At 38.0% G+C, this 16,021-nt stretch overlaps 1 protein-coding gene across 5 annotated transcripts in view; it reads right to left on the bottom strand.

The window, feature by feature from the left end:
• Nucleotides 1-16,021, bottom strand: part of Rnf170 (ring finger protein 170) — a 58,945-nt gene that overhangs the window by 11,647 nt on the left and 31,277 nt on the right. For 3 of the 5 annotated variants that reach the window (XM_003474625.5, XM_013157501.3, XM_005005739.4), the window contains exons 2-4: nucleotides 12,624-12,767; nucleotides 2,626-2,701; nucleotides 1,372-1,480 (exon numbers count right to left, since the gene is read on the bottom strand). In XM_003474625.5, the coding sequence (XP_003474673.1) occupies nucleotides 1,372-1,480; nucleotides 2,626-2,701; nucleotides 12,624-12,760 (322 nt within the window). In that variant the 5' untranslated portion in view covers nucleotides 12,761-12,767. Of the gene's footprint in view, nucleotides 1-1,371; nucleotides 1,481-2,625; nucleotides 2,702-2,823; nucleotides 2,913-12,623; nucleotides 12,768-16,021 lie in introns of those variants that run through there. The other 2 variants (XM_023567013.2, XM_013157502.3) reach the window with 2 other exon arrangements.

The following is a 16,021-nucleotide window of genomic DNA, read 5'->3' as shown; positions in this document are numbered from 1 at the left end:
GGGGTTAAGGGTGTGGGAGCTGCACATGCCCTAGGGTGGGCAGCCTGCATACAACATAAGGGATGGGAAGAGGTTTGCTCTCCTCTCTTGTTGCTTTTGCTGTCACCACCACCATGCTTCTGCACCATAAACTGTTGCCCTTCTACCATGTGCCACTCTGCCTTGGAGCCAGTTGATTACGTACCGAAACTTCTACAAACTATGAGCTAAATAAACCTTTTCCCCTTTAACTGGGTGTTGGCAACACAAAAAGTAACTAAGACAATAGGAGAGACAACACAATAGCTTTCATGGGGGTTACATTCTCTGTCTGTTTACTTGTAAGATGAGAATACTTCTTCAGCTTGCTGGAGGATTAAATAACTAATGTGGGTTAAAAATTCAAATAAAGTGCTGCTATTACTCTTAATTCACCATTGGGAAACAGAAGTGTGATTGTCCATACAAGAACAAAGCTATTAAGTGCTCCTGATATACCTGGTATTAATGTAGTTGAACTAGTTATTCAGCTTCTCGCAAGCAGAAACAATACTAATAAAGATTGAATGACTGAACACATGTAAACAGAGAGTAATGTGCAGAGTGATCACTGTTGTGTAAATCACCAATCACAAAGTGAAACTGAGCACAGGGTTCGGAAAGTAGGCAAGGTTCAAAACCTGGCTCTGCTGCTTACAAGTGGAATAGCCTTCAGAAAATTTCTTAATGTCACCAAATCTCATCTTCTCATTGTGGTTAGAAAAGATTAATTCTACCACACTTCCAGCACACAGTGGGCATCCTCCATTTTCTGATGGTCCTAATAAGCAACAACAATATTATACATCACTGTTCTCTAGGGACTCTTGGTAGAGGGTCAGAAAAATCAAGTCAGAAGTACCCTTTACTGGACTGGTAGTCAGTGTGAAATCAGTGCTCCCTTCTTGTTCTGTTACATGCTCTAGGTTTCTCCCTCTCCAATTCTCTTGAGGTGACAAACGAAGATAATCCAAGAACTTTTGTACTGACTCAAAGTAACGAGGTGGTAGAGCTAAGGGAAGGTTTTAGACATTCTTCAGAAAAGAATTTTCCTAAATGAAACTACCAAGAAAGGAAGAGCAAGAGCTGTTCAGTGGATCTCCAATGCCGCTGATATATCTGAACTACCACGCACAAAAAGATATTCCTGTTGACTGAGAAGCTGAGTAGGTGTTAAAACTTATGACCTCACAAATGCTAAATAACACACCAAGTAAAAAGTATACGTGTAAACAGTACATCACTTAGAGGCTAAGTATGCTAGTCCACAAGTAGAGCAGGATATCAGACCCAGTCTACCCGGGGACCAGTGTGCACACCTGGGCCTTCAAAAGCATAGCATAGTGTGCTTACCACAGAACAGATGCCCACAGTTTGTCTCCACAGGGAAGGAGGCTTGGTGTAAGCAGATTGGACAGTACATGTCAGTGTAGAACTGCTGTCGGGCCGCTGCAGGTGCATCCTGAGGGGCAGACGTGGATCGTGTTTACACCTTATACACAGGGCTTCCAACAGTCTTTAGTGCTAACTTACATTTAAGAATAATCACATTTAACCCTCATCACATGTTGAATGTGCAGTAGTTTGAGGTCTTGTGACACTGGTAACAAACAGCTTGGTTACAAACTATTATTATGTTCAAACTATTCTTACATTAATGATTTCCATGAGGGTTTTCCAAGTTTGTTTAGTTTAAAACTGAATTACCAATGACTCAAACAATGTTTGGCATATAGCAGATGTTCAAAATATATATAGCGAATAGATAAGTTATAAAAATTTATTGAAAATAAAATCAGTTTTTTTGTTTTTAGAGATAGGGTTTTGTTGAGTAGTTCACAGACTAGAACTCACTATGTAGCTCAGGCTGGCCTCGAATTCACAGCAATCCTCCTGCTTCAGCCTCTCATGTACTAGGATTACAGGGATGCACCAGTATGCCCAGAAGACTGACTTTGGAACTTTTTTTGTTTTTTTGCCACCAGAATGACGGATTGAACTTAGCGGCACTCTATCACTGAGCTATAGCCTCATTCTGCTTTAAACTTTTTGTTTTGAGATAGGATCTCACTAAGTTGCTAAATTGCCCAGGCTGGTGAATTCCAGCCTCTCAAGAGTAATATTCTGCTTATTCTAGCCTTCATAAACTGTGCAATGTTTCTGATTCTTGGAGATTCTATCTGCTTAAAAGGAAAGAAGAGGCAGAGGGGAAAAAAAGTTCTTCTTTGCCTAAATAGTATTGTTTACTACGGACACTGAAGAAAGAGGGGAAGAGTTTAAAAACAATACTTGCCCCTTATGGTCATTTCTTTCACGGTCTTAAGAGTATATATGCTTTTTAAAAAAGATTTTCCACTATATTTCAGATAAGGCCAATGATACTGTTTCTGTAAAAACAAGTAGTAAGAAAACTATGCTTTTAAAAAACAATTTAATAAAAACATGGAAACATTTGAATAGATTAAGATTTGGCAATTTGATTCATTTGAAAATAAATCTGAAGAACAATTTAAGGCCACTTAAAGCACAAAAGAAGCACTGGTTTTTAAAAAATTATTAATGTTTCAACTCAGCTGCAAAAAAAATGTACATGTCATATGACAGTACCTGCTCGGTTTGAAGTTGTTCTCGAAGCACTCTCACTAGCTCTTGGTTTTCTGGATGAATGTTCTGATGTACATTTCTGTTAAGTAGAATATAATAAATGTTTAATGTAAAATACTGTCAGGTTAATCCACTTGTTTTCTAGGTCTAAGTTCACTTTTAGAGTCACTAATAGGTAAATAAACATAACTGATGACATACAGCTGCACTCCAAAGTCCAGGCTGGCACATGGAGGACACCATGGTGAGTTCTTCTCGGATTACTGACCACTGGCTAGTTTCAGATTTAACTGCCAAATGATGAGAACCAGAAGCCTTTTAATTTGGAGATCTACTGTAATCACTAAATACTAAGAACAATGAACACATTTATTTGTTTTGCAAAATTTCTTCAAAATAAGCAGCTCTATCTTTCTACATAGTATTTAAACCTTTCCCAGAGGGATTAGTCTTTCTCTAACTTCTCAGTTTGAGAAGAGGGGGACAAAGCAGAAACTAAAATTATATATGTAAAAAAGCCAAAATTTAATATATCACTAATATCTTAACATTAACTTCAAAATGGAGAGGCAAAGCTAAGAAGCTGGTGATTAATATGAAAGCACGGGTTAGGACAAGCAGTGAAATTCAAGTGGAGGTCAGGCTGGAAGGTGGGGCTGAGTCATATGAAACAGTGAATCAGTGCAGTCTCATTTGACTACAGACTTTTTAACTTTCAGTATCATGAACAACAATATTCTAGAGAGCTTTTACATTCTGGGTTGGCCATGTCGAACCAAAATAATAATGGGACAGAAAATTAAAGAAATGCATCTGATAAATACCCAGTTTTTAGGAATAACTCAAATGTTACAAAGAAAGCTGATAAAATATAAGCATTAGTTCAGTAAGGATACAAAACCAACTTACAGTTGAGTATCTAAACAGAAGTACAATATAAGTGTAATGAAACTATTGAACTGTTTAGACTTGAATTTTGGTTAATTCATTTCAAAATAAGCTATATTCTTATCAATGAACTAATGATCTATGAAAGATACCTATCTATATAGTGAAAGCAGTCAATTAAATTAATTATCTAGCCCAAGAATCATCCCATTTAAATAACAGTGAAGTCTCAGCTAGACAAAATTCTCTATTCTTTGAGAATAGAAAATCATTTCCTTTCCACTGAAAGAAAACAAAAACAAAAACAAAAGCAAAAACCAATGAAGACTGAGTGCTGACATGAACCATGTGCCTGGAAAATCTTTCACTGGGCTTCTTTCCATTTAAAGTAAGGTGAAGACTCCTTAAAGCTACAGCAGAATTAGTAGTAGAGTCATAGAATTTACTATGAATTAGTAGTAGCCAGTGAACAAGAATCTCCCAAACTGCTGAATACAGTCCAACTTGAGTAACTAACGGTCACTGGAAGCTAGCAGTGTAAGTACAGAACCAGAAGTTTAGAAAACAATAGATGATTAACCCAGACTGAAAGCCGAACTAGGAAATCTGGAATCAAACGACAGATCACTTTGGGTAGTATTTGCATCTTTCTTTCAAGCTATGGAAAGTATTCGCATGCCTTGTGTACGTGTGTTTTCTTCAGCAGTGTTTTGTAGCTGTAATAATTTATATTCTATTTGTTCTTCTGTAACAATCATTAGTATGTGTTTGTGGTACACAATTACACTCATCCTGGGGGCAGGGGCACGCACAGGACTCACCTTACTTCTCTCTTCATGCTGCTCTTCCTCTTCCTTACCCTTCCTCTACCTCTTGATTCCCTTCTTTTGCAAAAAGATACATTTCTGTTTCCTATTATCTATCTATACTTTGCTCTTTACTTATGCTTTGGATTTCTTACATAAAAGGAATCATGCAAAATTTAAGCTTGTGTCTGGTTTATTTAACATTTGGTCTCAAGGTATATTAATTTTCCTACACTGGACTCAAATTTACCCTTCTTTATGGCACTGTGGCATTGCCCCACTGTGTAGAGATGGCTTATTTCCTTTATCCATTCATCTGTTGATGGATCTGTAGGCCACTTCCAAGATTTTACTATTATGAATTGTATGAATATGCATGTTTCATATGACTTTTAATTTTTCAGAAAGGTATCTAAGAATGGGGAATAGCTGGGTTGAATAGAATTTCTAGTTTTAGTTTTTTAAAAAGAATCTCCATGCTAATTTCCATAATGGTTGTATTAGTTTGTATTTCCAATAATGTAGAAGGGTTCCTTCTTCTATGCAACCTTGAAAGCATTAGTTATCACTTGATTTTTTGATTACTATTCTTTCAGGAATAAGAAGGAATAAACTGGCTTTTTTTCTAAGAATTAAAGGCTTTTAGAATCAACTGTTTTTAACTTGCATTTCTCTAAACATTTTTCATATATTTACTGGCCATTTGTAGTTCTTCTCCTATGAAGTGTCTATTCATTTAAGTTGCCTATTTTTTGAATGGGTCTTTTATTTTTGGGGGGGGAATTAAGTACTTGTTTATTAAATACTGTAGATATTAGTCCTCTGTCTTAAGTGTAGCTGGCAAAAGTTTTTTCCCCACTGTATAGGTTATCTCTTCACTCCATTGGTTGTTTCCTTTGCTTTCCAGAAGCTTGCTAATTTGATATAATCCCATTTATTGATTCTTGATATCATCTCCAATGCAACTGGAGTTGTTCAGAAAGTTCTGTTCTTTCCTAAAGTATCACTTCTAGCTATCATTTGTTGACATACCAGAAACAAGTCCAAAGAGTCTTGCAAATTTCTGTAACTTGATCTCATCTATTTTTTTCTCCTGTGCTTTGAAGTATCATTTTTTTTTTTTTTTTTTTTTTTTTTTTTGTAGTATCAAAGGTTACTGGCCCCTCTGCTGGGATATATACAACTTAACTGGTTTGGTAATTTTTTTTTTTCCTTCTCAAAGACAAAGGACCATAAATCATTGGCATACAGTAACAACAAATGTATTTGGGTTCTGTATTTGAACCACTGCCTTTAGTGGCATCTTACTATTACCAACTAAGATATGAGAAAATGATAGGACATTATAAACCAGTGGACTAGAACACAAGAGCTCAGAAATCAGTTCTCACATACATGCTTGCTGCTGCCTGAATGTTTGTGTGTCCCCAACCCCAATTCATATGTTTAACTTCTAAATCCCTAATGTCACAATATTTGGAAATGAGACCTTTGGAAAGTAATTAGGCCATAAAAGTGGCACTGTAATGAAGGAATTAGTATGTACAAAGCCTGGGGTTCAACCCCTAGCACCACACATGAAAAGAAACATGGAAGGCATGCTTTCCTGTCTGTGCACTGTGAATAAAAAACCAGCCATCTGCAAACTAGGAAGCAGGCTCTAGACACCAGACATAGATCCACCAACGCTTTGTTACATAGTCTGGATATTCAGTCTCCCACAAACCCATGTGTTAGAGTTTCCCCCAGCCCATGGTGGACCTACTGGGAGAGGGTTTAGTAGTGATCTTTATGTTTTTGGGGTCATGTCCTTAAAGGCAACCTTGGGGCTCCAGTTTTATCCTCTCTGGCTTCCTAGAGACAAGTGGGCACCTTTTGCTCTGCTCCCTGCCACCCTGCCTGGTTAGGCTAACCCAAAGCAATGGGGCCAACTGATGACTTTTTGAGCTTGTGAAAACATAAGCTGATGTAAGCCTTTTCTCTTGGTAAGCTGGTTGTATCAGGTATTCCATTATGATGACAGAAAGCTACACCTTGATCTTGGGACAATAAATGATGCTCAAGTTATTTAGTTGATGGTTATTATATGTGCCCAAACTGTCTGAAACAATTATCAACAGATTTTTGATAAGGGCATCAAGATAGTCAATGGAAGTACTGTACATCAACAAACAGCTAATGAGCATATGAAATAATAATATTATTTATTCGAGAAATGCAATTCAAGATGATAATGAAATACTACTTCACTCCCATGGTAGTTAAGGAGGAGAGGGCAAGAACAAAAGCTGAGCACAGTAGCCCTTGTCTCTAATCCCAGCACATAGAAGGGTAAGGCAGGAGGATCGCTGTGAGTTTGAGGCCAGCCTCGGATACATGGTGAATACAAGACCAGCATGAACTACACAGTAAGGTCTTCTTTCAACAAACAAACAAGGAAGAGTTAAAAGGAGAACTTTTATGTTATGTCTATTTTACCACAACATAAAAATGACAAGATTATGATGACTTAAACCATCAAAGAAACTGGAAAAAAGGGATGAGAGGTCCCTTTATTTAAGCCAAACTACCCACATCCCCCAACCTATTCACCCACTGATTACCTCTGTTGAAATAAGATTATAACTGCCAATTAAGTTTGAGTATGGAGCATTGAATAGAAATTTAAACTGACCTCCTACCTAATCATATGACAGACTTGAAACAATGTCTAAGTAAAGAGGAGTACTTAATTTAATGTGAAATTATTCCTTAGGGTAAGCCAAAGTCACATCTTGTTTTATCCATGATGCCACACAGAGTGAATTTTTTTCTTTTCTTCTAATTTTTTTCTTTTTTTGGACACAGAGTCTTACTGTATTGTCCAAGCTGGTCTCTAATTCCTAGGTTTAAAAGATTCTCCCATCTCAGCTTTCCAAGTGTTGGACTATCGGCATGTGCTACCCAACTGGCATTATTCGTTAACAAAACAAGCCCTTACCACACTTAAACACAAATGGTCCCTTTCCTAAAGCTGGATAGCCTCAGTTATTTCAAAAATTTTATGATTTGTTTCTATAAATTTGTTTCTATCAATTTCCCCTGAATGTTTTCCTGTTTATTTTTTGCAGGATTGAAATTTTGGGGGTTGAATTTAAGGCCTTCACATTAAGCTATATCCAGTCTTTTTTAAAAAATATTTGAGACAAAGACTCACTAAGTTACCAAGTTGCTCTGGTCACTCTGGCTGGGCTTGAACTTACAAGCTTTCCTTCTCAGTCTCACAGAGTGCTGGGATTGTTTTCCAGTTTAAAATGAATTCAATCCCAAATTGAATACAACTCAGATGTGACCATTAGCTAGTTATTTTTATAAACATCCCTATTCTGTTAAATTTCTGACATCTACTACAATGTACAATGGCCTTAATAAATGGAGAAATTTTAGTTTGAACTTTGTATCATCCCAATCTGTAGTGGAAAAAAAAACTAAACATAGTAGAGAAATTAGAAAAATTAATGGCAGAAGTACTTAAAAAATTAATCTGGTAATAATAACAAATTTTGAGTGAGCTAATTTACTTATGGTTTTGTGTTGTGAGTTTTTTAGCTTTTTGCCTCCTTCCTTTTTATTACTTAAAAAAATCATTTATTCTAATTCATACTTTGCACCCTCTGGCCAAAATTCCCTCAGCCATTGACAACCTCTGCTACCTCCGTTTCTCTGAGTTCAACTTTTGTAGCCTCCACACGTAAATGAGAACATAAAGTACTTACTTTTCTGTTCTTAGCTTCTTTCAGTTAGTATAAGGGCCTCCAAGGTTACCCAGATTATTTTCAAACAACAGGAATAAATATGTATTTGGGGGGGGGGTCTTTTTGAGTCTTATGCAGTTCAGGCTGGCCTTGAGCTTACTTTGTAGCCCAGGCTGGTCTCAAACTTGCTATGATCCTCCAGCCTCAGTCTCCTGCCTCAACCTCATGGTGGCCTCCAGAGCCACCATGCTTGGCTCTATTCTTTATAAAGCTGAGTAATTTCTCATAAAACAAAGATCATGCAGTACTGCAGCTTGCATGCCTGATTTATTTTACTTAACATTATGGACTCAAGATGCATCCACTGTCCAGTAAAGGACTCCAATTCATCTTTCTTTATGGCAGAGTAGTGCCCCATTGTGCATAGATACCACACATTCTTTATCCAATCATTGGTTGACTGACATGAAATCTCTTAAAGATTTCGCTATTGTGAGTTGTGCTGCTATAAAAATGATTATCCATGTATCAGTGTAATATAATGTCTAACTTTTGGGGGCTGATACCCAGAAAAATAACTGGATTGAATGGAACTTCTAATTTATTTTATTTTACTTTTTTAGGAAACTCTTTACTGATTGTCATCGAGGCTGTACTAGCTTACATTCCTACCAAAAAATGTAGAAGGGTTCTTTTCACTCCATCTTTCAACAGCATCTGTATTTTATCACTTGATAATCAAGCTGTGTGTGGTGGTACATGCCTGCGATCTCAGCATTTGCGAGGTTGAGACAGGAAGATCACATCAAGTATGAGGTCAAACTGGCTATCAGTGAGTTCAAGGTCAGCCTCACATATACTAGGACCTTGTCTCAAACAACCAAATGATAATAGTAATAATAATTTAATAAATACTGTGCTTAGAAATGCAATTGTTGGTTATATGGTAGCTTCTTATTTATTGTCTTTTTGAGACAAAGTCTCGCTATGCAGTTCTACCTGGCCTTGAGCTCACTTTATGGCCTAGGTTGGTCTCAAACTCACAATGATCCTCCTGCTTCAGCCTCCTGGATGCTGGGATTATGTTTTTAATTTTTTGAGGAACTTTCATATTGTTTTCCGTGGTGACTGTTATTTTTTTCCAGCATTCTTAAAGTTGTAGGTATTATACTTAAATTCTTAATTCATTTTTAACTGAATTGAAGGGTACAACTTCATCATTTTGCCTGTCAATATCGAGTTTTTCCTAAATGCTTTAGTGAAGAGACTGTTTTTTCCCCATTGTTTGTCAACACTTTGCTTATTTATTTGATACAGGGTCTGGTTATGTAGCCCAGGCTGGCCTCAAACTCACAGTGATACTCTCTGCTTAAGCCTCCTAAGTGCTAGAATCACAGGCATATGATACACACCTACCAAATCATTATGTTTGACCATAAATGTATAGATTTATTTGTGGGCACTCTATTCTGTTTTTTGGGTCTATAATGCTGTTTTGATTACTTTAGCATTACAGATTTTGAGATCAGGTAGTGTGATGACTCCAGCTTTTTTTTTCTTTTTTTTCAATGTTGCTCTTTTAAGAAGAAGATTGCCCCTGACTGATGTGTTCTGAAATTCTGTTTTAGTTTTTTTTCTTTTTTTTCTTGAAAATGGATTGGGGGGTGGGGTGGGGAAGAACATGTGCACAGATTTCAGGCTTGTTTTTCTAGTGCTGCAGAAGCAAGTAACACTGGGGGTTTGACAGAGATTACACTGACTCTACAAATCACTTTGGGTTTTATGAACATTCTAACAGTATTAACTCTTCCCATACATAAACACAGTATATCATCACATACATTTGTGAACTCAACTTTTTTTCATTAATGTTTTATAAAAATCTTCAATGGCTGGGTGTAGCGAGGCACATCTGTAATTCCTGAACTCTTCTGGGAGGCTGAGGCAAGAGGATCCCAAGTTTGAGCCCAGCCTGGGCAACTTAGAAAGCCTTTTCTCATAAAATAAAGCAAGGGCTGGGGATCTAGCTCAGTGCAAAGGCAGTGGGTCCAACCTGTAGTACTGCCAATCTTCATCCCCCAAACAAATTTTCAATATACAAATCATATCTTTTTGGTCAAACTCAACTTCTTTTAAAAAGTTTGCAAATTTGACTTTTATTTTTTTGGATAGTTCATTGTTAATATACAGAAACGTTACTGAGTTTTGCATATTCATTTTATATCCTGCAACTCTGCTGAATTAATTTATTAGTTCTAACATTTTTTGGTGTAATCTTTATAAGACCATAGCATTCATGAACTGATAATTTTACTTCTTACTTCTTGGATGCTTTTTTTATTGTTGCAGACTTCCTCTGCTTATAACATCTAGCATACTGAATAAAAAGTGGCAAAAGTGGGCATCTTTGTCTTCTTACTGATCTTAGAAGGCTTTGTTTTTCACTCTTGACACGATATTAGCTGTGGTTCTGTCAAATATGTCCTCTACTGTGCTCCTTGTATATCTAATTTGTTGTATTTTTATCATGAAAGGATGTTAAATTATGTCAAATACTTTTTCTACATTTCTTGAAACTGATCATAGACTTTTTTCCTTCATTCTGTTCTATAGTGTATTATATTCATTGGTTTATGTATGCCAACCCATCCTCTCTTGCCAGAGGTAAACTCCATCTGGTCATAATGTATGATCCTTGTTCATGCTATTGTTGGATTGTTTTTTGCTAGTATTTGCTGATAATTTTTGCATTTATGTTACTCAGTGTTATTCGCTTGTAACTTTCTTTTACTGTCCTGAATTTATCAGGCCTTGGTAGCATGGTAATGAGAAAGACATGACATGCTCCTTCTTCAAGATTTTGGGAAAGTTTGAATGGGTTGCTTTCACTTGGCTATGAATACTACTACTATTAACATAGAACTACAAGCATCTTTTCCAATTTCTGCTTTCAATTATTTGGAACACATGAGTACTACTATTGTTAAGTTAAAACTACGAATACCTTTTCCAACTTCTATGTTCAGTCATTTGGGACAGTGGAATAGCCAAACTATATGGTTATTCAACCTTTCATTTTTTGAGGAACTGCCATAATGTTTTCTGTAACAATGGCATCTTACATTCCCACCAACAGTGAACAAGGGTTTTTTTTTGTACCGGGGATGGAACTCATGACCATGCACTTGCAAGGCTGGCGCTTATACTGCTGCACTAAAACCCTGGCCTCGAACAAGGGTTTTAATTTCTCCATATCTTTACCAATCCTAGTTATTTTGTCTAGTTCTGATAGTAGCCGTCTTATCATTGTGGGTGTGAGGTAGCATCTCACTGTGGTTTTGATTTTTGTATTTCCTTAATTAGCAATGGTTAACATATTTTCATGTGCTTATTGGCCATTTGTATGTTTTATTTGGAGAAATGTCATCTCAACTTGGTTGCTCATTTAAATTAGTTGGGTTCCCTTTTGGTAGTACTGGGCATGAATCTATCTAGGGTTACCCTCTTTTTTAAAAAAATTTTTTTTGTCTTTTTTTTTCTTTTTATGAGTACCGGGAATTCTTTCCCTGCTGCATTTTCTTGGCACCTCGCTCAAAGATCAGGTGACTGGAGTGTGGGTCGGCAATTTCTGGATCCTGATTCTGTTGTCTGAGCACATTAGCTGTCCTCCCAACTGACAGTAAGACTGCTCCTTTGTCTTACTCACCTCATCTATCAGACCTGAACAGAGCAGGCCTGAAGGCAGTCTCATCAGGTGATACGCAGAATACTTTTATTTGGTTTCTGTTAAAACATCAGCCAGTCTCCCTGTATTAGTTATGAATTCACTTAAACCTACTATTATTTAGTCATTCTCCACAAAGAATCACTCTAGAAAAAGCCCTACTGATGTCAAGACGTTATTCAAGAGACTATCAATACAAAGGTAAACGAATAACTTCTGCTTAACCATCTTTTCTGCAGTTTTTACAAGAAAAACACTGATTTGTAATTCTGAAGATTAAAAATCTACTATTCTAAATATTGGCATATAGACTACATATCGGTATATAGACATATGAAGCCTTTAAATACTATTTTGATTCTGTAATAATTAATTAAAGTTACTTCTAATCTTATTTTTCCTCTACAATATCAAAGACATTTTTTTCTTTTTGGTCAGTTTTTCCATTTAAAAACTGAAAATATTTTGCAATTATCTATGTTACCTACTAATGATACTATTTTTCAATTATTTAAAAAAATGACATTCTCATAGAAAATATTAACACTTTAATGCAAATGTGGATGATTAGCTTATCTGGTTAACACAAGAAAAATGTGTTGGCATTTAGAGTCCAATGGAGAATAAAGCACTTTAGGAAATACATACACTTACTAAAATTAGTTACTTTTCCTATTACATATTACTGCTTGGCCTTTGGAAATGTAATTTCGATGGAAACAAAGTACTTTAGTAAATATATGTGCTTGCTGAAATTATTTTTCTTAGTATATGATATTACTACAAGTCAAAAATTCATTGACCCTTAGAAATAAATAATATTTCAATTTATTTGTCCTATAGTCTCACCTGAAAAGTGCATATACCAGGGAAGCAATCAAAGTGAAACTGACCACAACTGCCACAAGAACTTGGTCACTTACTCCTTCTATAACTGAATCATCATCCAGTTTCAAACTCTGAACTTCACCTTGATATTTGGCCATTCCAGGTCTAAAATAAAAAAATAACAAGAAAAAAGTTACTTTCAACAAATTGAAAATTAATAAAAGCAATGTACGTATAGCTGTCTTCTAATATATTAATATTTGTAGCATTCTCTTCATATAGCCTACCTTAAATAAATGCCAGTGAAGATTTTCCCATTAAGGAGTTTTTTAAAGTGTGCCAGAAATACTTTCTGGAGGAATATAAAATATTTCCTTTAAGGAAAGTGGCTATTAGAATGGCATACTTGGAGGTAGATTTTACTTTATGTTAACAGGCACTGCTCGAGATCATTCTCAAAATATGAGGTCCTGATCTCTGATGGTCTAGTGCTTACAAGGAATAAACAAGCAGGAAGCACAGAAGCAGAATGGCTTGTCAATTGGGGATTGGATTATACAATGTGCATCATAATGACCAGCTATGCATCACAGTGACCATTCGTTCCTAGGCAACAGCAGCAGCTGGATCTGGAACAGGAATTATTACCTGGGCAACTAACAAATGTATTGGCTGGAGGGTGGTGCATTTGCTGCTACATTTCCCTGCTCTTTTAGTTTCCCTGGCAAATCTTTGCTGAGTGTATTACATGTGATCTTCTGAGACAAGGCCCAATTAGAATTGGGCCTGTGTTCTGTAGCATACCCAGGCAAGGTAATGAAGGAGTTAATCTGAGCTAGGAGGGTGTCTATTGCACTTGGATGCTCACCAAAACTTGGTAAAGTGTTTGTTCTATTTTCTTGGGGCAACCACTCATATAATTTAAGGCAAAAAAGACAGCAGAAAACAGGGAAGCAAAGACTGGGTAAGCAGAATACAAGTAAACTAACAAAAACCATAGCTAGCAGGGAAGCCATTTTTTAGAAGTTTATTCAAGTGTAGCTCATGGCACCTGAGTAGTTAGATCTTGGTCTAAGGAGAGACTGCCCTTAGTAAACAAATCCAAGTATTTGCACAGGTAGGCCATTGGGCATTCCCAGAGGCTGACAGTCTGAGTAAGCTCCAGTGGATAACTTCAGTAACTTTCAGACATGTTCATTGGCTTCTTGCCTCCCTTTTGAGGTCTGCCAGGAGAGCAATACAGTACTGATCTAAAGCTTCATGGCCCTCTGTTGCATTTCAGTCCTAGTTTGGATGCACTCAGGGGAGAACCGTGTTCCCCCAAACCTCAGGATCCACCACAGGGGCACAGACTTTTGCCTTGAACCAGTTTTGGGCCCTATCTAAAACGCAGTGGTGTTCTTCAGTATTAGTGTCGAAGGAGCTGCTGACAGTAGGTACAGAGTTGAGAAGGGAGAGTTTTTAACCCTTTATGGCAACTGAGTCCAAGTGAGCCTGGCCTTTATCTCAGGATTTTCCCAGTTGAAGGAGCTTATGAGAACAATCTGCAAGCAGAGGAAGTCATTTTTTGTGTTGCTGACAGCACAGAGATCTTATCCAAGGTGATTAACAGTCTATCTGGCTGATCTGTGGCTCGATGTGTTTGTAATTTGTTACATCAGACAGCAATGGGTCAAAATGAGTTAGCATGACTGATGGCCAGGCCCAAAGGTGTGTCTTTAGCTTATTCCTTTGGGAAGAGAGGTTTTGAAATGTAAAGGTTGCAGTTATCTGTCTCAGGTTGATATAAACATCTTTTTTGGGGGGAACAAACATGAAAGTTTAGTGTTAAACAAGAGCAAGGCTAACTGGTTTGGTGTGAAGGAGATGTCCTCCCAGGCTGTAAGTTTGTGCCTGACAGAAGGGGAAGCGGCAAGAGTCCTAATTGCCTGGTGATGGTAACTTTTTGACAGAAGGACTTTTAAAGGCAGAGTTTTGTTCTGTTGTCTCCCAGGAAAGTCACAGGGTTTGCCCCCATCTTTTACAATGACCACAGGCTCTGGGGGGCCAATTTGTCCTACCTATTGGGTCTGACAGTGCATAACTCATGTCAGGGCTAACAGTATTTTTCAGTCAAAATGAGGAACTCAGAAGAAACTGCTGACAGTCATCTCGGGTGGGCATTAAATGAGGCCATCTGATCAGGATATGCAGGTTAGGGGGGCTTTGTGGCTGAATGCAGGCAATGAACAGGAACTGGTTCAACTGGCTGGGGATAGATGAGCTGGGACCAGGGAGTGAGGCCACATGGACAACAACTGCAGCAGCCCACAAGGGTGCCAAGGCAGAATTCTTAGGATGAATGGATTTCTTTTCCTTTTTTTCTTGAGATGCAGGGCACAGTTTGGTTTCATTTTTAACTCTGTAAAAGCCCCATTTCCTGAGGGCTTTAATTAGTTCCCATTTTATTTCCCTATAGTGTATGTTGTGCACCCTTGAATGATAGAACAACAGATAAACGGGGGGGGGGGGGTTCCTCCTCCAGGGAGACCATTCAGATGCTCACTTGGCCATGCACCTTGTGGGGATTTCGGTGCCAGTTAGCTCAAGTGAGGCCTTTGTTATGCCCATAGGTTGATCACCATGGAGCTGCAAGTGAGGGCCTAATCAGCTAACACAATCAGTGCTTCCCAGTCTTGGTGCACAGATGGAGCAGCCTCTTACTTTTGCTGCCTGGGCCATGCACATATTCATTCAGCAGGCACTCTGAGGTTAAATATTCCAACCCTTTTTCCCCATGAGAGTGGCCTTAAAAGATGATCAAGCTCTTCTATTTGAACTGAGCAGGACTGAATGACTGATTAACTGGGGTGCCTCTCAGGACCTTACCAGAATCAGGTAGGCAGACAGACAGATTGTATCCTACTCCCTTTGGGATCCAATGTGAGCTGCTCAAGCGGGGAGCCAGGAATCCTCCTCCAGATCTCTAAGTGGACCTGAGAAATCTTGAGAGTGCACGTTCTCATCAGGGGAGCCAGGAATCCTCCTCCAGATCTCTAAGTGGACCTGAGAAATCTTGAGAGTGCATGTTCTCATCAGGGCTTGGAGAGGTCCCTGCTCTGTCCGTGACCAGTGACCAAAGAGGTCAGCACAGTCAGTCTTCCCAGCTGACACATCAGATACAATGGCAAGCAGAAACACCAAAATACTACCCAGGATTCGGGGACAATTTATGTCGACAAGGCATTGATCAGGCCCTGATCTCTGGTGGTCGAGGGCTTATATAGGATAAACAAGCAGGAAGCACAGAAGCAGAATGGCTTGTCAGTCAAGGACTGGGTTATACAGTGTGCGTCACAGTGACCAGCTATGGATCACAGTGACCAGCAGTTTCTAAGAGAGGGAGGAGCAACTAGAACTGGAACAGAACTATTGTTACT

This window comes from Cavia porcellus, unplaced genomic scaffold (genome assembly GCF_034190915.1).
Source record: "Cavia porcellus strain 051 isolate PalLab524CR breed Dunkin Hartley unplaced genomic scaffold, mCavPor4.1 scaffold_26, whole genome shotgun sequence".
In the NCBI taxonomy this organism is placed as follows: Eukaryota; Metazoa; Chordata; class Mammalia; order Rodentia; family Caviidae; genus Cavia; species Cavia porcellus.
This window is presented reverse-complemented; position numbering and strand designations above follow the sequence as displayed.